Here is a 22,535-nt window from a genome sequence, read left to right as displayed (position 1 = left end):
ACAAAATCCTCACTATCTTTGTAATTCCCATAAACCGAATGCCATTACTGCTATGTTCATTGCTAAAAACAACGATCATATATTTTCAAAATAGACCCAAAACAAGCGCGAACCCGGGTTTCACAGGGTAGTAAGTAAAAAGTAGTGAACAATTCTTGCTTTGTATCTGTATTTTAAGTGCAATCCCCTGTAAATGTGTCAAATTCACAAATTCCTCACTATTTTAATTGTAATTCTCATGAGACCATATGCCAGCACTGCCATATTTATTACTGAAAGAAACGATAATATATTGTTGATAATAGACCCAATACAGGTGCGAACCGTTGGTTCACAGAGTAGTATGGCAATAGCAGCAAACTATTCTTACATTGTATCAGTAATTTGAGTAGGAGCCCCTCAAGAAATGCATCTTGGCATTCCCTTCTCCTTATTGACCAAAAATTAACTTTTTTCATAGTATGACCAGTGCAGACTCGAACCCGGCCTCTCAGAAGTCTAGGGATAGTAGTGTTACATTTGTGGGCATGCGCGCTATACAGCAGGACCATTCAGCGTAACGCGCATGCGCGAACAGACGCAACTAACTACAAACGCATGCGCCTTCAAAAATGAAACGCTGCGAATGAACCCAATTACCGGCGAACCAAATATAGGCCGCCCCGGTCACTAACCTTACCAATAATCCAATTAAGGGCGCAGCAGCGAGAGTATATAAAGGCCCCTTGTAGACGCACTTCCACAATCAGCGGAGCAGGCGTAAGGGGCAGCGAAGAGGGATTCTCCTCATAGACCCGTGAGTAATACCACCAAAAAACGGAAGGTCTAACCACCCCTAAGCAATCTGTAAGTACCAGAAAACAAATAGCGGTATTTTGTGTATTTTTTCCCCACAGGCAGCAAGGAAGCCCGGGTAACCCCTACGTTAGAAACGGTCACATGGAGTAACAAACTCCTAACTAAACAGTAGTTTTTGCCCACTGTGAGCTTCACAGAAATCTCCCTACTACTCACAAACATAGTTATTACCAGAGGGTTTTATCCACAAACCTGACATTAGAGCGTGTGTTTATTGTTACATGTGTGTCTGTCTTGTATGTGTCCTTTCTGATTTTTGATTTTCTGAATAAATTTTTCACCATAGGCACGTTTATCCTGTGTAGAATGGCACTGACGTGTCCTGACAATTTTTAAACCGCACATTTTTTGCATGACCTGATCCACAGGTGAACCAACCCATGGTCTTTTTAAGGAAGGGATCACCTGAAAAAATGTTTTTGTCCTTTTCCTCCGCAGGTCTGCTAAATAGCGGTTGCTCAGTAGGTACATTGATATACCTTCACTTGTAAATATCACTTTTTAGAAATATTCAAAAGACTTGATTAGAAAAACGTGAGTAAGGTGGGGATTTGTGCACCCCAGTCCTGAAGAAGATGTTTTTACATCGAAACATGTTGACGACACACACATAGGAGGTGGTCCCTCCCCATCAGCCATTTCATGGCGGTTTACCCACCATGAAATGGCCATTGGAAAGGGACATTGGGGGTCCCTAACAGGCCCACCACCCCATGGCCCTTACTTTTGGGTATCTATCATATAGTGTAGGTATATGTAATGCATGCCCTTTTTGCATTGTGCCGGGTGCTGCAGCCAGCAGCACCCACCACAATGCAAAATATAGGCATTGCGACCGCCGTGGTGGCAGTCACATCACAATGCCTATTTTGGGACCACCGACAGCCTCTAAGCTGGTCCCGCTTTCCAATAGGGTGGTGGGCGGACATAAGACCACCTGCCATCCTAATCAGCCCCCTAGTCCCCTAATGGACTATCTCGAAGTCACTTGGATTGGCAGACTACATCAATCAGGACACAGACTCCAAGCCACATTTCAGATACCTTACTAGAATGTTTATGACAGCACCCTTGCATAGGAGGCCAAAACAAACAAAGGAGTGGAAGGATGGCACAATGCCTTCCAATCCACACTAGACAGAACTCAACCTGCATTACACATATTTATTGAAGCATTACAAAAAGAGAAAAGCTACCAAGAACTAAGAATAGAGCAATCTGATATAAATGAATGTACGACATGCCACAATTTAAAGTCAAACTCTTCCTAAATAACAAAGGACGATATTACTTAGAAAGGATAGCAAAAGCATATTTTACATTAAATATCAATATACCAAGAACCTCAATAACTGCAACAAACTCTAAACCAACAAACAAAACCCTTTCTAAAAATAATAATACAAATATATATTTTATATTAAATAATTATACCAATAATCAACCTGCCAAATTAAAAACAAATTCAATACATCACATTGAATAAATACAACACATATTCCAAACCATTCCACATAATAATAACATACACATAACCTAAACAATGTATCACATTTCCAACCTGCAAAAAGTAGGAAATAAAAGTTACTGTTTTGTAGCTGAAGATCTTTCTCCACTTAACAAAAAAGAGCAATCCCCAAAAAGATGAAGGAAATTAATCCTAAAAGTTCCCCCCCAAAATTAAAAAATATAAACAGGGCAATACAAATCCCTCAAAGCAATCTAAAGTGTGTTGGTTCCATAAAAAAAGAGTTTTAAAAAAACACCCGGTCCGGCAAACCCAGAAAAAAAACCTGAGTAAAAACCATCGGTTTCTTATAAACCAAAACTGATTTTCTTTAAAAAGAATCATAAACTCCAAATTCTCATTGAAAGTGTTTGTAAATAAAACCCTGTAACATTAAACACACACACGCACATACATTACCATCCCAAAATACACATACATAACATTTATTCATCAAAACATGAATAACACCACTTAATTTAACATGAAACATTCATGCATTCATATAACAATGTAAAAAAACGCAAAGCAACAAAATAGTGCAAAACATGTAACAATAATTCACAAACATTACTATATCAAAGTTTTAAACATCCATCCTACCCTCAAATCTCTTAACAAATCCTTAAAAGAGGACTTGCCTGTGCCAACGAGCAGCACCATCTCACTGGAGTATGTAACAATTACCCAAAATAACACCAATAGACTACAAAATAAAAGTTAGCATTAAAAAAAAACAGCTGCAACATGAAACTAAAAATAGACTATCCCCATAGAAATGAAGACTTAATAAATGTAAACATAGATTTTGAAAATGATACAAAATGTAAAACGTTTTGAAACAATTGTAAAGTATAAATTTAATAATAGTATCAAATATATACAATCATTTAACATATAGTAATTGAGAATATGTTAAAATAATGTTAAAAGAATTAATTTAAAAAAGTTTAAACATATTTAAAAATTGTTATCAATGACAAATTGCACTTAAAAATGTACATTATAAAAATATATTTAACATCTGATTTATTCTTTGATTTACAATTAAAAAGTAAGATAAACATGTATTTAATTCACTTTATAAGTCCTCAAAATATATTTTTGTTAAAATGTAAAACTATACAATACATACAAATTGTAAAAAAATAAAATATACAAATTATTTCTGATGTCTTTTAATAACAGTAAATTTGGAGAAAATCTTGGACACTAAAAGGGGGACATGCACTATTCCCACTCCAACCTAAACCAACTTGGGGGAAGGTGTTGGATACTAAAGGGGTGACATTTACTATTCCCATTTCAATCTAAACCAACTTGGAGAAGGTGTTAGACACTATAGAGGTGACATTTGCTATTCCCACTCCAGGTCTGGCGTCCTGATGGTGTCTAACAATTTCATAAATATAATGTATTTTTTTTTATTTTAAAATGATAATAAATTCAAATATGCTACTTTATGAAAATAAAAAACATACTTTTTTAAAATATTCATTTTTTATTTTTTAGAAAATCTAAAAATATGTGTAATTTAACATAACATTTAAAACATTTAAAACAATAAAAAATAATATAATAAATACATTTTAAAATTAAAAACAATTACATTATTAACCTAAAATGTAAAATTAAAATACCTAATTTTCAAAAATCTCCCCACTCATACCATAATAACCCTACATACCGCAACTAAAAAAAATCAATAATTAATTTAAACCATTAAGAAAAAGGAATAAATAAAAAAGATCAAAATTAAACACAAAATAAAACAGTTATAAACACATTTAATAAAAATAATACAATATATGACATACTAATTAACACTAAAAAAGTTATATGCAACAATATTTGCTACTTCAATTTTTTGACAATGATATTCAAAACACTTGTCCACAATATATTTGTAGTACCAATATTCTTGACACAATATTTCTGTAGCACAATATTTTTTATTCAATATTTTATCCAAACACTGCACCCTTCGGCATTTTTTATAACGCATGAGTGACTATTTTCGATCTGGAACATACTATCAATGATCCCTTTCTGTCACATTCAATAAGGATACATCAGGCAGGCACTTAATTCATAATGCAATCTTTTCTGTATTTTCTGCACTGTAGCATTCTTTTTACCGATACTTTTGTGGACGCTCATGAGTGCACCTCAGCAGACCAAGCTCTTATTGAGTCTAAACAGGACAGGTGAATTTTGTGTGTTCTCATCTAGTTTGTTGGTTCAATAAGCCTTTTTTGCCTTTCGCTGGTAAAGGTGAATGCTCACTAGCCAATCCATCTGGTTTTCTTGTAGCTTAACGTGTATTTGTAAAGCACACGTTCACCGCGAAGGGTATCTTGTAGGACTACCAGGGCCTACCACAGTGAAAATAGATTTTGGGAGCTTTTCACTGCTGTAACACGGTAACATTAAATTTCTATGTATACCAAACACCATACCTTGAATGTTACAAGGCCTATACAAGGGTGACTTATTAAAAATGAAATGGAGGGTTTTTCCCCTGTCAAAACAGTTGTTTTGACAGGTGTGGGTGCAGATTTCAAATATAGCAGTCAGGCTACACCAGTAGGCCTGATGCTGTCTTTTCCCTGTTACACTAGTGGATCGCACAATAAGTGCACAGTAAGAGGCTTAAACCCAGCACTACAATTCAGCAAAAATGGGTGTGACCAAATAAAAAGGGACAGATTCTTATGCAAGTCCTCACTGGAAAAAACAAACAATCCAAGACCACAGACAAACAAATCATGCCTCACCTTTCGATGGCTGACCAGATCTTCAACCCATCATCTCTGTAGCTAAAGTTGGGCAAGGACTCAACCCCACGAGATTTGAGATCATCAGCAATGCACATGGAAGTGTAATTTACATTCTCCATCTCTCGTGCTATCAGCTCAGCAATGCCAGCTACCCCAATCGCCGTGTTCTGTGGATGGAAATTGAAGTTTCTTGTAAGGTCTTCTTTCTATGCTTCTCCTGCCTGGTTTATTCATAGACCAAATTCATCAATGTATACACTTTGGGCATTGTGTTCCACTCTATATACAGGAAGGATGCCAATGTTTTGCTCCTGTAGCTTATTCGACTGTTTTGGACATGACAGTGGTTCTGTCTAATGTGTACGTTTTGATGCACTATCGCTGAGAGTGTGTCCAAGTTTAAACGTAACTGATGTCTGCAATGGTGATGAGGTTTTGTGTTATCTGCTAATAGTCGATGCAGTAAGTATCTACATTGAAACTTTTTTATAATACACTGACTCTGAAAAATGTTGCATCTCCAGTTCATTAAAAGATTTATTTTGTATGTTGTACTTCAGTGTAGTTGTGCAGCGCAAAATTGCCCACATTTATACATCACTAAAACTAAAATATGACTGATACATGACACACAAAATTAACGTGCACTTTGCATGGGTCTTACGTGTCTTAATGATTCTTGTACATCTTGCAACTGACACTGCTGATGCAGAGAGCTTTTGCTATAGAATGTACAATTCTCACATAGAATGTTTTACTAATGTCGAAGGAAATGCATTTGATGTTTAACATAGAATCAGTCTTTATTAAACCCTTCGATGCTCATGACGGAACGGTTCCGTCATGACCTACGGTTGAGCTGTGCTCATGCCGGAACCGTTCCGTCATGACCACGCCCGTTTTTATTAGGGCCCAGCACCGGAGGGGGAATCGCGGTCGCGCTGAAAAGGTTAAATAAGAGATGTTTTGACTGATTTAGAAAAAATTTCTTTATGTGGATTGATAAAGTGCCTGACATGTATCAATAAAGTGTATATGCTTCATTACAACTAAAAGGATTTACTAATGCAATGCGTGCTATATTGAAAAGGGAAACATTTGCAATGTGTAGTTTCCTCTAACAACCATCGTCGTTATTTCAATGCTGAGGCTATACACATGATTCATGAACGTGTGCTAAGTTGTCTTTGTAACTGCAAGAAATGTCGTTCCTAGCTTTAAATGATCCTTATGTGTGTAGGATATTAGAAAAGATCACAGAATAACGTTTCATCATAATATACATTAATGTTTACACGTATGTACTTTCAAATGTAGTTCCTAGTTATACTTGCTGCTGTGCAATTTCATTGCTTGTTATATGATTTATGCAGCATGAACTAAAAGTACTAAAGTAATATTATATACGTATATGCTTAAATGTGCACAAGTGTATTAAATGTGCATTATTCATTTAATGTCTTAAGTTAGCAGTGTTCACTCTTAAGGCCTGAATTTGTGTCCCATGGGAACCTACTGTGTGTCTGTATTTTTGCTGACTGGCTTTTATTGCGGATGTTCCCATGAACTGCTAGTTCAGAATAGATGCATTTCTTGTAACAGCAATAGATACAGGCCTGGGAGCAAATTTCAATGACAAACCCATGAGAGACCCATAGCCAAACAATGGACTGTTGTACTAAATCCTGAGCGCGTGACGAAAACGGTGTTTTCATATCCAGTGTGGGATTTTTTCTCCTGGTGCAGTATGTAGCATGTGAATCCATACAGACATTGACACAAATGTAATTGACTTCTATTGATGATGCAACCAAATGGGTGTTGCCCACAGACTCTATTGATTATAACTTATTGTTGCACTAATTGAGGGAAAGAAGAAAGCAGAATACAGAATGCAGATGACTTCAGACTTTCTTGCTGAACTCCCATGCTGAACGCCTTTCTGCAGATTCTATGCAGAACCTTCCTTGGACTCTGAACTGAACCATTTCCCAAATCACATTGCCCCTTGAATGGACATTTAGAGACTCTTACCTACGTTCCATTAATTTTGTCAAGTGTGGTTTAGACCAACCCTTTCCGACCCATTGGAGACTCCTGAAAAATCTTCTCAAATGCTATTGCTAAAACTCGTCATACTCTTTTTCTGTAGCATTGCCTGAACTTTAGAACTTTGAGCACTCATGTGCCTTAAACTGTATCTTAAAGATTTAGACTGCTAATGCATAGCAAGTCAGATTGTATTGAGAGTATAAGACCCTTATGCTGTTATTTTATATTGCGGCTTCAAAGTTGCTTGTATGTCTGATTCTTGTTTGCCTAAACCTTTTCATGAGGCCTGGCCTCCTTGTTGGCATACGGTACCTATATAGTCTGATTTATCTGAATCTGATCACTAACATGTAATGAACACCCTTGAATTTGGCTATCGATTTATGGTCCTTGTTGTGTAGCCAAATTGGTTGCACAGTTAATTGAATTTGATCAGACAAATAATGCTAACACTCTTTTCCCTCAGTGTGCCATAAGGGTCCATTAGAAGACCAAGTTGACAAGTGGTAGTAAATGCTCCAGTAAGGAAGTGAATCCTCAGTACGAGTTTGGACAAGTAGCATAACTTTAAGCAAGCAATATAGTATTGTAAGTGAAACATATATGTACAAGAATATATGTACTGTTTTTGATGATGCAGTAGATTCACCTCTCTCCTGTGTATGTAAAGAGACTTTAAGCCTGTACCTGTTTAGGGAAAGCTTGGCTTGATGAAAGTCCTTCTCCAGGGATAAAAATGCCCACAAATCTGCATATGGACAAAGTCCCACTGACATTATATTGAACGAACATGGCACACAAACAACATTGATGACGGAGCAAGGCCAACCCCACTGTCCGTAGTCTAGGCTACAGAGAATGTGATGGTGACAATATACGAGCAAGCATAAAACTAGCTTTCACTTACATAATGTGCAGTTCATATGCACGCTCTACAGATCATGGCTTAGCTGGTTCATGCTTGGTTAAGAGGTGTCCATTTAAAGGAAAGGGCAAGATTATTCTCTTTTTTAGGATCTGCAAGCCTTTCTTACAAGTTGGAATAGTTTTTTTTCCAGGGGTATGTGTTGTTATTCTGTAGACAAATGCGTAAGCTGCAAATCCTCCAGTCTCCATGTCATGCTTCCTGAGAGTCTTCTCTCTTTTGAGTATTAGCAACCCAAACCTGTAGCATCAGATGCACGCCTTGACAATTCAGATATTTCTGAATCTCAGTCCACTGCAGAGGTATCCTCAAATACTTCATGAGAAGTGAGTGGTGGGATAGGTGTATAGGCAGGGGATATCTAGTAGGATCCTTTTCTTCTTGTACAAACACCTGTCCAAGCGCAGCCTTTGATACTATCAATCACCAGCTCCTGCTGCAAAGACTGAGTGATGCTGGAGTGACTGGGCTGGCACTAAAGTGGCTACAGTCCTTTCTTCAAAACAGGGTTTATTCGGTTTTCGAAGGGGAATGCTCTTCAAAACCTATTCCGTTGACTTGTGGGGTTCCACAAGGATCTACCCTGAGTCCCACGTTGTTCAACGTGTACATGAGTTCATTGGCTGAATTCGTACTCCCATTTGGGGTACAGATTGTTACCTATGCCGACGATACACAACCTATTGTCTTTTTGAAGCAATCTAACCAACTCAACCCTGATTTAGCCACTTGCTTGCAGAAAGTTTCTAACTGGATGAGCAGCTCTTTTCTGAAACTTAATGGTTCCAAGACTGAACTTCTGCTCCTGGGGAAGTCTGCTCCATTAAACTTGAACCATTTGTGGCCCAAATGCCTAGGCCCCCCATCCTCCTAAAAAAAACGAGTAAAGAGTCTAGGAGTATGGATTGATTGCAATTTTGATTTAAGGGAGCAAGCCCGTATAGTGGCGGTGAGTTGCTATGGCATACTTAGAAGATTTAGAAAGATACTCCCCATGCTCCCGTTTGGTGCAAGACGGCTGCTGGTGCAGGCCCTTGTACTCTCACGGCTCGACTACACCAATGATATATACCTGGGAGCCCCTCTGGCTACCATTAAAAGACTACAAACAGTACAGAACTGTGCAGCTTGCATGCTTCCGAACACTCTCAAACGTTCCTCGGCTAGGCCTGCCCTTGCTACACTACATTGGCTGCCTATCCAGGAAAGAATTCAATTTAAGGCACTATGTATTATCCATAAGTCATTTTCAGGAAATGGATCGCCCCTGATTCGTTCCTGGAGCAAGCCTTACGTACCTAACAGAGCCCTTAGGTCTGGGAAAAAAGGATTTATCTGTGTTCGAAGATTAAACGTGCACAGAGTGGAGGCCGACTGTTCATATACAATGCTTCAAGACTCTGTAACAGAATCCCCCTCCACATACGTGCTGAACCCGAATATCTCAAGTTCAGAAGACTTCTGAAAACTTTTCTTTTTCCTTAATCTCATGGGAGCTTAGTTTCCTTGTAGTTCACTTGACGTCTTAGCGCTGGGATGCCTCTGGATAACCTCGCGCTTTATCCTCCATTCATTCATTCTATGAGGCATGCAAAAGGCCAATCAGTAATCTTTGCATTGTATGGAAGTGGACTGGGAAACTTCCTATTGAGGCTATCACTCACATAAAAATGTGGCAACAAAATTACTTTTTAGTAAAGAGAATGAAATACCAGCCAGTGACACTGTGTGTAAAGATGTTTGATGTAGTGAAGAAAAGAGCATAAGTGAGTGAAAAAACAATTTTCACTCCAAGCAGGTCCTATTGATTTGTGTTTACTAGAATCTGTGTTCCTCATCATGATATCCTAGCTCTAATTCCATTCACCTGAAGTTGGGTATGGTGGCTCAATAGAAGAATCCATCCACATCATGCGTCTTTGTGTTTGACCTCATGGCTACAGGTTTGATTTCTAACAATTCCACTTAGCATTTCATCCATCTGAGGTCGACAAAATGAGTACCTCTAAGTTGAGTACTATTAAATATATGTGTTTGCAGCACCAAGAGACCGAAGTGTGAGTGCACATTTTACAAATGTATTTGCTATGTTATGTATCATGATCTCTTTTGGATGCCAGCTACAGGGGTGGTCTTCAAAGATGAGTCCCAAACTTACCTTATCGAATGACCCTCCCGGTCCAATAAGGCGATCTCTGGCGAGCACATTAATTTCCAAAGTATAGCGATGGTGAGGGATCAGAAGCTGAAGAAAGACAGGCAAATACTTAGTTACTAGCAACACAGGTACAGCGTGTACTACATACAGATTTTGTATTATCACTACCTCAGCACTTCTCTAACATATAGTTGTATACTCTTATGTTAATGTTGAGTCCTCCAAGAATCTGTCATTCATGATATCCATTATGTTTTTGTCTAACATTGTTTGGGTTGCACTATAACCTTATTGGTATGCTCCATCTGTATAGTGAATCAATTTACTGAGTTTACTGATTTGTCTTTCTTACCTTGTAAACAGGATGAGACATTGGGAGCTGCCTCAATGTAGCAATGCAAAACACCTCTGCAAAGAGGTGTGTCCTCATGAAATGGGACAGAGCCTGGTGAGTTGCAAAATTGGAGCTCCTCACCCACATCTTGGCAAGCAACCAGTCCCACTCATTATCACTGGGCAGGAAGATGGGGTTCTCTAGACCAGGAGTCTGTGTTAACTGCAAAGGAAGATGCACAAATAACTAGTTAATAGAAATTTGTATTTACTGAGCAAGCAGCTTCGGTTAGAACATAGCTCAACAGAACAACACATTAGACTTAGCTGTTTGCTAAAACAAGATGTCAAGAACAATGTAACTTTCTAACATTTCATTTTTGATAGTTCTCAGAATTCCCACTGAACATGACAGAGTTGACAAATAATCTGAGTCGAATGTGAGACATGAATGCTAAACCCACAGCTATATGGGATAAAGGCATTGGAAACGATTTCTCTCATCAAGAGCTGCTAAAATTAGGCAACTGTCCACGCAAATGTGGACTGAGTCCATTGGGAACTTTGAACTCCGAAGAGTAAATGGAAGCAGCATTGGAACAAGGAAGGCACACAAACATCTTGTTGTGCTTGTATAGGAACCAATTCTTAAAGTGTTTTGAAATAAACAGATTGACTTACTCTTTCAAATTGAGTAAGTCAGCCTACTCCCAAAATATTCATTATGAATCAGGCAGTAAGCAAGAAGGTTCTCTGGTAAATTATAACTGTCTTCTTTGACGTCATTGGTTCTTACATTTTGGGAAAGTACCTTTTCTATTTATGTGTAATGGTTTCTCTGTAGAAGTATTTGTAAAACCCTTTATTTTGACTACAGGAAAGAAGAGAGGAACAAGGAGCCTGAGAGATAAGCAGGACCGTGGTCACCTACAAAATGAGGATGAAAAAGAAGGCAATACATTGGCTCCTTGTCAGGAAATCAACAGCCAGATTAGATGAAAACATCATCTTCGATAGGTGCTGCAACATGTTCTGAAACTGAGTACAGATTAAATCAAGAGGTGTGTGTGCTGATGTGGGCTCTTGGCACTAGAACACATTGTATGCCAGAGAGATTTAGTGCCAAACTAAAAACTAGAAGTTTATCTGGTATTTGTATTGCCTAAAAATATTCTGTAACAGTCATTTATATACATCACTGTGCTTATATGTGAAAAACAATTCTGTAGTTAAAGACGCAAGTGCCTAGTGGAGAATTTAATTATGAGTGAGGATGTTGAATTGCTTTATTTCTTCATCACTCTCCAGTCCCAAACAAGATCTGTCAGGAATACGGAAGTTTGTGCTCACCATGATTGTGTCCCGTGGCACATTGATGCAGTCAAATTTGTCAGACTCCACAAAACAACCTCATTATGGGCTGGCTTTGGGGATTGTGGAGTGGTGGCTGGGGTAGGCAAAGGAGGGTGGAGTCACAGGGTAACAGATCGTGGGCAAGCGGAAAAAGCCAGAACTTTCCAGAAGGAGCTAGAGGTACTGGACAAATCTGGGTCAGTAACAGCTGCAAAGATTTAGGCACCAGGCACCTCATTACAATTTTTCTGCCAAAAGTAGTTGATGGGTTCTGTATTACAATCTTGCATTTTGCACCATTTGCATTCCCTGCAACCTTTTATCGTTCCCTTGGGCAGTTAGGGTTAACCCTTTCTCCTGCAGGTGCTCAGCTTTGCCTGATGCCTTTCCAGAATTCTCCAACTTCAATACTCCAAGTCATCCCGGCTCCCATCATCTTGACTATTGGAAGGGGACCTTCCTATTCTGTTTCTGGACTGTATCCTGCATGCCTAGGGGCTAGTCACAGTCTCTCCACTTCCATAGCCCAAGAAAAACATTCTACTGCAACTCTTAAGGCATGGTATGCTATAAAATTATATTTAGAATAATGGTACCTTTACTTGTAGGATTACGAGGGGTTCTTGTCAGTTCATTGCAGACCGAAGGTCCTTGCTTCGCACCTTCCACCACCCTATTCTCCCAAGATCAGTAATTCAAGACTCATATGGAGCATTTCCTTTCTGCCCATCTCCCTCCCCCTTTCCCACGTGCAGTCACTTCAGATTCTGCAGTTCTTTATAGATATTATTTGACTGAAAGGTAAAGGAGTTGGTTTTTCTCCAGAGTCTATGGCCTGCATTCCAGCAAGCTTTTGTCAAAATCGCTTTGAAGTTTCTGGGTAAAGAGGTTATAAAACTTTGCATATTAAAAATCCTAAACAGGTATCTCCATAGTACCAAGCACCTCCCCTTGTCATAAAGGCAAACCTTTGTGATTGTAGATGGATGGTTTGGTTCTTCCCAGTGTTAAGACCAATAAATCTATACCCTTCAAGCAAGTTTCATCAAATATTGTCTCAGAATAACCTAATGAAGGACACAGATGGCTTACACTTATTTACATTCACAATATTCATCTAATAACTTGAAATTTGAGGGACAATTCTGGACAAGCCGGATGTCTCATCAAATAAAGCACCTTACCTGGATGGCTAGGGGTATCATCTCATCCTGGGGTGTGAGGTAGAAAAGACACAAGGGAGAGGCCATGTACTGCTGATGACCATCCAATATATTTCCCTGAATGCCTTCCAATATCTTGTAATCTGCAATGAAAATCTTTCCACTCTACAAAGAGAGGAGATAGTACAGATGTAATTGAAAGAGGACATACCAACAATAAGCGCACCCATGATTGCAAGATGGCATGGTTGTGCAGGTGCAGGAGATATCACAACCCTGACCGCTCACTCGCCCATGAAAACATTCATTCTAGATATAACTAAATATATGTCATCACTGAAAAGAATACACTGTGGAAATGTCAGTATTATCTGTACTTGAGAAGTATTCAGTTTGATACATGTGTGAGCTTTTCATAATTTGAAATTATATGCATCTAGTATATATATATTCTGACACTTTAAATGAAATATTTCATTGAAATAGCCTGATTAAGAAGAGGACTGTACAATAACTTGTACATTAACAGGCAGATTTCTCATCTGCATTTCTGGCTTTATATCTCCCAGATTTACTGGTGGATATGCCCCTGCCAAAGATACCCCATATTAGAAAACATCCATCCATGACGGGGAGTTTACCTAAGGGAGTGTATGTTGAGAAAAAGCTGCATCTCTGGACTTGCGACTCAGCATCTTCACAGTCTTGTGCTAGCATTTAAGTAGTTGCAGTCCCTACAAGTAATGCTCTGTGACTTACATGGAGCTTTGGAAGGGAAGATTGGGGTTCTTCATGTGAGTAGATGACACCATGGGTTGAAAGAAAGGAAAGTGGCCAATCCTTATGAACAGCCCTTTCCAAGATGGTGGTCTGTCCAAAGATTAATGACTGAGGTTTCCTATTCAAGATGAAGTTGAGTCTTTTCCTGTGATGTAAGTTTCTGTTTGACTCACATATAAAGAAAGAATTGACAAACTGATGGATGCATGGAAAAGCATTTTCCCTTACTTCGTGTTCATTATCCACTTGCTATTATTTTTCACCCTGATTATTGTTTCTCTGCAGTCAGATTTCCCTTTGGATGTCTTTCTTGAAGCTTTGCTTGACTCTTTTTCTGCCTTGATGCCATGGAGAGTTGAACACCTTGCTTATCTACGTCTGCATAGATTTTCATCTTCACTCAAGAGCTACAATATTGCCAATCGGGTGTTTTGCCCTTTGGTTTCTTTCCCCCCTAACTAGGACCCTAATTAAAACACACTTGACAACCTTCATTAACACTAATGAGAATATAGCTCCATTACTACTGGGAGGAGCCTCACTTTTCTCAGGCAAACAAGAAGGAAAACCTGACAGACCTTAATTAATTAATTAATTCATTCATTCATTCATTCATTCATTTAAGAGTTGTATATAGCGCTGACAAGACCCAGGGTTATCAAAGAGCTTTACATCAGTACATGTTCATAACACAATAGTAAGTATAATCAGGACAGCTGAGTAGAATCAGACCAGGTTGGTGGTTGAGCACGAGGGAGGACAATTGACAAGGAGGAGGTGTAGAGAGAGAGGGAGTTAAGAATCTGTAAGGATGGGCAATTGATGATCCATTAGTTAGGATGCCGGATGAGGAGGAGCTCCGTTAGCAGTCTATTGAAGCAGAGGAAGGGAGGTTTGCCCTGATATGTACTGGTATGGAGTTATACATTTTAGGGGCATTGCTAGAGTGCTTTTTGTCTGTGGGCTTTGGGTGGAATGAGAAGTAGGGTGCTAGAGCTTCTTAGGTTTCTCATCTGAACGCCAGATCACCATTTTCACGGCAGCGAGGAGGTCACGGTGGAAGTCGCCGTCCTTCGTCTCTGCAGATTGTAATTGCACCGGCACCGGAATCGAACGCCGAGAAACGAGCTATCAGGAGCCTAAGAAAACACGCAGCACAGGGAGGACGAGGTTGAGGTGCCCGAGAAACAGCCGCTATCACCTTCTCCGTCCGCTCCCGTCTGCTTGCCCGTCTGCTGGCTGTTTGCTGGCTGTCTGATAGCCTGAGGGCGGCTGGTCACAGCGGTTGCCGGACGGCGACTAGATAACACGGTGAGACGGTGGGAGAGCGGAAGAGCGGGGTAGGCACAGGTTCTGGCGGAGGGCGAGAGCAGCTGTCCGTGTAACAGTCCGTGTGCCTGAAACCTGCAAGCGCCGCGCCGTGCAAGCACCGTGTCAGTCTCAGAATCAGGATTAGGATCAGCCACCATTCCGGCACATAATAACTTTTAAACACTTAAACACTCCCGCAAAACCTCCCGTATATCCCCCGTAACCCCCATATATATACAATCAGGCGCAAAAGACTATGGCGTGAGGCCTACGGCGCTGTAGGGGGGCTGCTGGCAGGTTTGAGCGCTGTTTCAGCGCTGTGATAACAACGCCTGCTAGTAAGGGTGGGGCGGGTGCTGCTACATTGTGGACCCTAGCGTCAGGGGGCTAAAAGTTCCAGCGTGCGGTAGGCAGGCGTGAGCGCTGTGTGGAGCTTGAGCGTTGTGATAACAACGCCGCCACCGACACTGCCCAGTTTGCCCATCTGGCTACTTACTCATTGAGCAAAGGACCCCAAGTGAACCAGAGCGCAGGAGGTCTACAGATCTGAGGAAAAACAGAGAGTAGGACTAACTTCGGGTCCCTCTCTAGGGGGTGTGGGAACACCGCCCTTATTTTCACTCTCTTTCACTCCGACCAGCTCAGAGTGTATTTTCACTTCGACCAGTTCAGAGTGTACAACGCAACGCAGCAGTAACTTTAATAGCAACCCGGTAGGAGAAAGGAGAAACTATGAGGACTAGAAATTCGACCTTACTGCAGGCCCATACCCAGGCAAAGCCGCGTCCTCACCGCTCTGCCAGAAGACGGAAGGCAAAACTCTTTTACCCCCCGGGAGCGGGGGAACTCTACCCTGGGACAGTGCCCTTGGAGGGTGCACTCTTGGATTCTTCTGGAGTTACAGGAGCCACTCCTACGCTCCTAACCTCACTGACGGCGTCCCCAGCACGGTCAGTGTCATTGAACAATGTACAGCCGCATACAGGGGAAGAGGGGAAGTGTTACACCCGAGCTTACCTAACCCCTCGCCCAGGTGCTACCGTAGCCACCCCTGGGTCCTTAAATAATAAAGACATAAGAACTTTCTTGTGCCCTTTGGTAGTAAGTTCTGCAGCACCTGCTAGGCCCCAGAGCTGTATATCGCCTACATATACTCCCGAGGAAGGACAGGGCCATAGCTTGAGCGCTACTGCGGTGCATGCTCCAGGGCCACCACTCTCATCTATAATAACTACGTCCCGGGGGGATGATCCACCCAAGCCAGAGCCAGAGGACAGGGTTGTATCGAGGCCCGAGCTCAACAGAACAACAACCCCGCCCCCTCATGCTTTAGAAAATCATCAACCAAATTTCTCCCAAAACGGGGCCCCAACGACTGAAGCTGGTAACAGCCCACACCCCAGCGTATCTGTAAAGAGAGAGTACACTCTTGATGTGTCTGGCAACAGAAAAAGTCCTAAAAAAGGAGGAGCAACTACAGAGCCATTGGCTCGGCTCATCCAGTCTCCGATCTCGTTGAGCTGGAGTCCCCCGGATCAAGTAAAAATGTCTCAGTCATCATCTTCTAGACGCAGCAGGGGGGATAGCCCCCCAGCGTTTGTAGACCATCTAACATTGATCAACGAGACCCTCATTTCTATGACTGGAGCCGCAATCATGCATGCAGATAAGCTCGATGCCCAGATAAACATATTACAAACAGTGGCTAATCTATTATCAGGGGTCGATGCTAAATTGGATCATTTGAATTCCTTGATCCGCAGAGTACAGGATAGCACGAATTTTAAGCCTGGACCATGTAGTTGCAATCCTATTTTGAAAAATTTAGAAAAACTCCCGCACGTTATGACCACAATAATTGAGGATCTCAAAATAGAAGCGGGTAAGAACAAGGTCTCAAACATAAAGGCACCAACGCCCGACCCGTCTAAAAAAGAAGGCACAAAAAAAATCTCATCACCGGACAGAACAGAAACTTGTAAAGAAAATAATGAAAACAAATCTGACAGGGCGGGACTCCCATTGGCGACGGATGCAAATTCCGCAGAGGTCTTATCGACCGTAACAAATACTCACGATTGGGAGAAGATACCTATATCGACTAGCTTAGACTTTCAAAAGAATCTATCAAGAAAAAATAAGAAAAAATTAAAAAAACTGAATAAGGCGAACAAGAACAAATCCATACGGGAATGACTACATCCAGGCAATCAGACGCAAGGCCATACAGACATAACGGAAATTATTCAATCAGATGCTACTCTCATTACATCAGAAAGCTCGGAACGAAAGCACGGAACTCTTTACCTGACTGATGCAGTAACAAACCCTGGGCCGGTTGCCCCCCCGGTGGCGCCCCGGCCAGTCCCACCAGCTCTACCTACATGCATAGCAAACAACCTGCAAGGTCAAAACGCCGTGGAAGCGACCCAAACTTGTTCTAATGAACATGACGCCGGATTAAAACATCTTTTGGACGCTGCCCCATCAACGTTGACGACGCATGTCGCGATTCAAAGGCCATGGGCCGTCTTAGATACCAAGGATATTGAAAACATCTCGCCTAATAACAGTCTTCCTAGCTTTCCACTCATGGTGGCCCCTCAACGAGCCACGGGCCAAAAGGGCCGGCAATCGCCCTATCATCTGGTATACCAGTAGTATCACAATCATGCGGTCAGGCCGCGGGCCCCGTTGGTTATATAAATAATGCCCTACCCCAGGATCGGGAAATCAGGCTGTATCCAGAATACGTCTCGCAGGGGAGGTGGGACGTTCTCAATCGCAGCAATCTTCTGACTCTTTGTGCAAACATCCCAGGGTTGGAGGGAATAAAAACTACTGACATTGAAACCATCACCTTCCCAGATGCGGAAGAGAAAAATGAAACGACGGAGTTAACCTTCACGAACTCGGCCATGGCAGAGGCCTTGAAAAGCCAGCACAAGATACTGGAAAGCTGCGGAATCAAGATAAAACCCAAGCGCTCACAAAAATATCCCCTCATATTAAAAACACAGTTTGCAAACCCCCAGAGGGGAAACATGGTACAACCGGTTGGAGAACCACCACGCTTGCATGCGCCCTTCTCCCACGCGCCAAAAATGGCTCCTACCCTCCAGGGGTCAAAAGGTGGCACAAATACTGGCCAATTCATCAGAACCCCCATAAAGATAACCACGAATCCAACCCAGGGCACACGCACATGCGCTACACTGGAAACCGCGAATAAAGACTGGTCCTGGCTGCCGCTTGCTTTAAATTCTAAGACCTAATGGTCCTTGTTTTAAACCCTGGGGTTACACCTATCGAGACGCAACAAATACGCATTTAAAGCCCCCAGAGAAGGAATGGTCTCCGACGAGCTTGAAAACCATGTCTTGGAACGTTGCTGGGCTCAGAAGGTTGCTTCTCAAGCAATCTGCGGTGTCATTTATGGAGGAAGCAGGCATTATTTGCACACAAGAAACTTGGCGAATCCATCCCCTCTCTTTCAGAGGATACGCTGAGTATGGAAAACCTGCAAAAAAGTCCAACATTTTCGGTAGACCCTCTGGTGGGATATGCGTCTATATAAAACACGCACTCAATCTGGAATTCGCGGAAATATCCAACCTGCCGGACACCATTCAGGCAGGCATTTTGAAAGGCTGCAGCCTAACTAACAGTATTTTTCATTATTATTAATTCATCTTTATCATAACCCTCAAGGGCTCATATCTAACACGGATACGTTGATACGCCACATCGAGCGTTTACTGCTGCAATTCGCGGGCCTCAAATTCATCATTATTGGTGATTTTAACAATCACAACATCGGGCTTTCAACCACACGTAGCTCCAAGCTGGGGCCACTAACGCCCTGAATGCCCTACTAAAATCCTACAAATTGGAGACAACGCACTCAGTCCTCCTAAAGAACAGCCCCGGGGTGACTGTCGGCCCTACATTTAACAACCAAAACTACGGTCGACTATATAATCTTAAGTGGCAAACTCCAACTTCTAATGTTACATTTTTTAGTGCATTCACGCAGTGATAGCGATCATGCTGCCCTAATCGTCATTTTTAACCTCATAGTGGATCATCACCATAAGCTTGAACCCATCGGAGAAGCCGATGGAGAAGAACTCATAAGGCTGCCTAGAAGGATTAAATGGGAACAGACCGCAATCACTGGATATAACAGCTGGGTTGATCAGTGGACAGGCTGGCCACCGAGCGAACAAAAAAAGGGCGCCATAGAACTCTGGAACTCCACTACAGAGACTCTGGCGGGGATTCTTTGCGGGAGTGTGAAAAGTACATCACAAAAGCGCCTTTTACCCACATATGGTCATAATACTGAAATCAAAACAAGCGCTAAAAAATTAAATAAGCAATACAAACGTGCCCGCAAAATTGGGACTGCCCTGAACAAGAAACGTTTACAAGAAGTTTAAAAAAGCCATGCAAAAAAGGTTTGGGCAGCAAAACGTGCACATTGCGATGCACAATGGCTAATAATTTTTGATTTGCTCAGACCGGAAAAGTCACAGGAGTTTTGGAAGTTTATATGTAACTTGGGCCGCGGCCCAAACCTCAGAGAAAACTCCCTTGAAGACTCGATCTGGGTCGCGCATGTAAGAGCACTTTACACTAACGCTGGTCCGGCCCACATTCAAAATGAAGCATCCACTGCTGGAGACAACTTAGGTCTGTTCGCCGAGAAGATGGCTCCACCTGGAAAATCGCTTGTCGTTAACATCATAAAAAACATCAGAAAAAACGCCGCTCCAGGGCCCAATGGCCTTCCCGGGCACTTATTCAAGGCAAACATTGATTTTTGGTCCAAAAATCTGACCTACCTGTATTCTGAATGCTGGTTCCTGGGGGACGTACCAGATTCATGGAGAGGCTCGCTTCTACAGCCTATCCATAAAAAAGGCTCAAAATCTGAACCGTCCAACTACCAGATGATCGCCTTGTTGGATATTGAGGGAAAAGCGTATGCTAGCGCCATCTTGAGGGACCTCGCAGACTGGTCCAGCGCTGAAGGCATCCTTCCGTTCTGCCAAACCAGATTCAGACCTGGGTCTGCCACGGTTGATAACATCATTGCTCTTTCTTTCCTGGCACATCGCGCACGGTCAAGCAAAAGCCTCCCCCTCTTCGCCTGCTTTATCGACTATTCAGCGGCGTTTGATGGGGTAGACCGCGCAATTCTGTTGCACAAGTTTGTCCAATGGAACATCAATCCGGTTTTGTTAAGAGCGATACAATCCCTCTATCAAAAAACATGGGTGCGAATCAAACTTTCGAGGGATCACGCATCCGTTAAGATCAACACAGACAGAGGCCTTAAACAAGGGTGTGTGTTAGCCCCGTTATTATTCAACCTATATACAGCAGACATGGAGAAGGCCTTGACTGGGGCCGCCCTGGCAACTCCCAAGATCGGTGGATTTAAAATCCACTTCATGCAGTATGCTGATGACTTGGTCCTTTTGGACCACACGAGAATGGGGCTACAAAAGGCGTTGACGGGACTCGCTGCATATAATGACAGTAACAGGCTTGTAGCAAACCCAACCAAGTCTAAAGTAATGATCTTTGGTCATTACCCAAGGAAAAAATCTTTAAAATGGAGGTTAGGCAACCTCCTCCTGGAAAGCACGCAGCGGTACACCTACTTGGGCATTTGCTTCCAGGAATCCGGACGTGCAAGTGGCCATCTTAAGACAATTCAGGCTAAAGGCAAATCCATCACCTACGCCATTTGCAAGCTGCAAGCCTCTTATACAGCCCGTCTACCACGGCCATCAACAGAGTACTTAAAGCTAAGCTCATGCCGGCACTCAATTATGCTCTACAGGCATTTCCGGGCAAACTAAGCAATGAATTAGAAAAAATTCACTGCAGAGCATATAAGAAACTTTTCCATCTTCCAAGGTGCACCAGAAACACCCTCGTCCGCCTGGAGTTCTTACTTAATCAGCAAAATCTAGAAGAGCTGCCCGCCCTAAGCAAGTATTACTTTTTAACAATGGCGGCACAGGAGAACACACTAAAGGCAGTTTTGAAAGGTATCTTTAGCGATCCAGGGAACCCCTGGTCGGCCACCTTTGAAGCGGCTAAGGACCAGCTCAATCTAGCTACGGATTCATGGAACCCTGTACACGTCAAATATTCTGCCATCAAATACGCAATTAAAAAACAAGTGCGTGCGAGGTCACGGGAACTGGATCTGGAGGCGCTTGGAAGAAAAGGCTTGCATGAGACCCTGTGTCTTCCGCACATTTTGCATACCGCTAAACCTCACCTCACGCAGGCAGTGGGCCGCTCGGCCCTTCACAAGATCTTGGCGTACAGACTTCACCCATTGCCCTTAAATGAACTATATCCAGGTGGCCAGGCAAGCTCAGGAGTCCGGGAATGCAGGCTTTGCATGCATAAACGCGAGTCTCTGTCCCACCTCCTCTTCTGCTGCCCGGCCCTGCGTCTGGCCCGGAGTCTCTATCTTAGGCCATTACTAAGACAATCTGGATCTCGTACTGCAGAGGAGGGCCTTAGCTAACTTTATACTTTGTCTACGGTAAAACACATGGCGGCTTTCGGAAAATTTATTTTTCAAGCTCGGGCAATGCTAATGATTTCTACTAGTCGGGTCATAGAGCTGCCTGTGGGCCCATGAACCCTTTCATTTGCAATTTCCGGGACCTATGGAGCAATTAGATAAACTGTATTTTGATTTTAACTTTTTAATGCTGAGAGTTTTGTATTTTGGTTTTATGTAATGGTTTTTAGTAACCAAACAATAAATATCATTCATTCATTCATCTGACCTGCATGTTTGAGTTTTGTGACAAAGTAAGCAGGTATTCCAGTCTGAAGTGCAATGTGAGTAAAGCATACAGTTCTGAAGCCGCAGGGGGCTTCAATCGGGAGATTATTCAGTTCTTTCAAGGCTTGGGAGATCAGGTCATATTTTTTTATTCCTATGACAATTCTGGCTGCTGCATAGAAAGTGGTTCTTAGGGGTGTCACAGTGTCCAGTCCTTATCTCTCTTCCTAACATGGTAGTGGATATGTCACATAGTCTTTGATGGATATTACATCACTATGTGTTGTGGTAATATTTCACTGAAAGATCATTCCCGCATGACTTCAGACATTCGATAAAGGTTGTCTGACATCTCTAGCATTCAGGTACACCGTTCCCCATGCTGTTATGGAGCAACTAAGATGGCTGCCGAAGGGGAGCTCTAGTGAGGAGCGCCGGGGCTAGGGATCTCCAATCTTGGATTAAATCCCTATGTAACCCCAGAGCAACCCC

General features: G+C 42.0%; 1 protein-coding gene across 1 annotated transcript in view; it reads right to left on the bottom strand.

Moving 5' to 3' along the window:
- LOC144798259 (hydroperoxide isomerase ALOXE3-like) overlaps window positions 1-22,535 on the bottom strand; it is a 272,626-nt gene that overhangs the window by 44,012 nt on the left and 206,079 nt on the right. The window contains exons 7-10 of the mRNA XM_078669021.1: window positions 13,151-13,294; window positions 10,633-10,836; window positions 10,281-10,367; window positions 5,143-5,312 (exon numbers count right to left, since the gene is read on the bottom strand). Of these exons, the coding sequence (XP_078525147.1) occupies window positions 5,143-5,312; window positions 10,281-10,367; window positions 10,633-10,836; window positions 13,151-13,294 (605 nt within the window). The remainder of the gene's footprint in view (window positions 1-5,142; window positions 5,313-10,280; window positions 10,368-10,632; window positions 10,837-13,150; window positions 13,295-22,535) is intronic.

The sequence above is a fragment of the Lissotriton helveticus genome, chromosome 12, assembly GCF_964261635.1.
Source record: "Lissotriton helveticus chromosome 12, aLisHel1.1, whole genome shotgun sequence".
Taxonomy (NCBI): Eukaryota; Metazoa; Chordata; class Amphibia; order Caudata; family Salamandridae; genus Lissotriton; species Lissotriton helveticus.
This window is presented reverse-complemented; position numbering and strand designations above follow the sequence as displayed.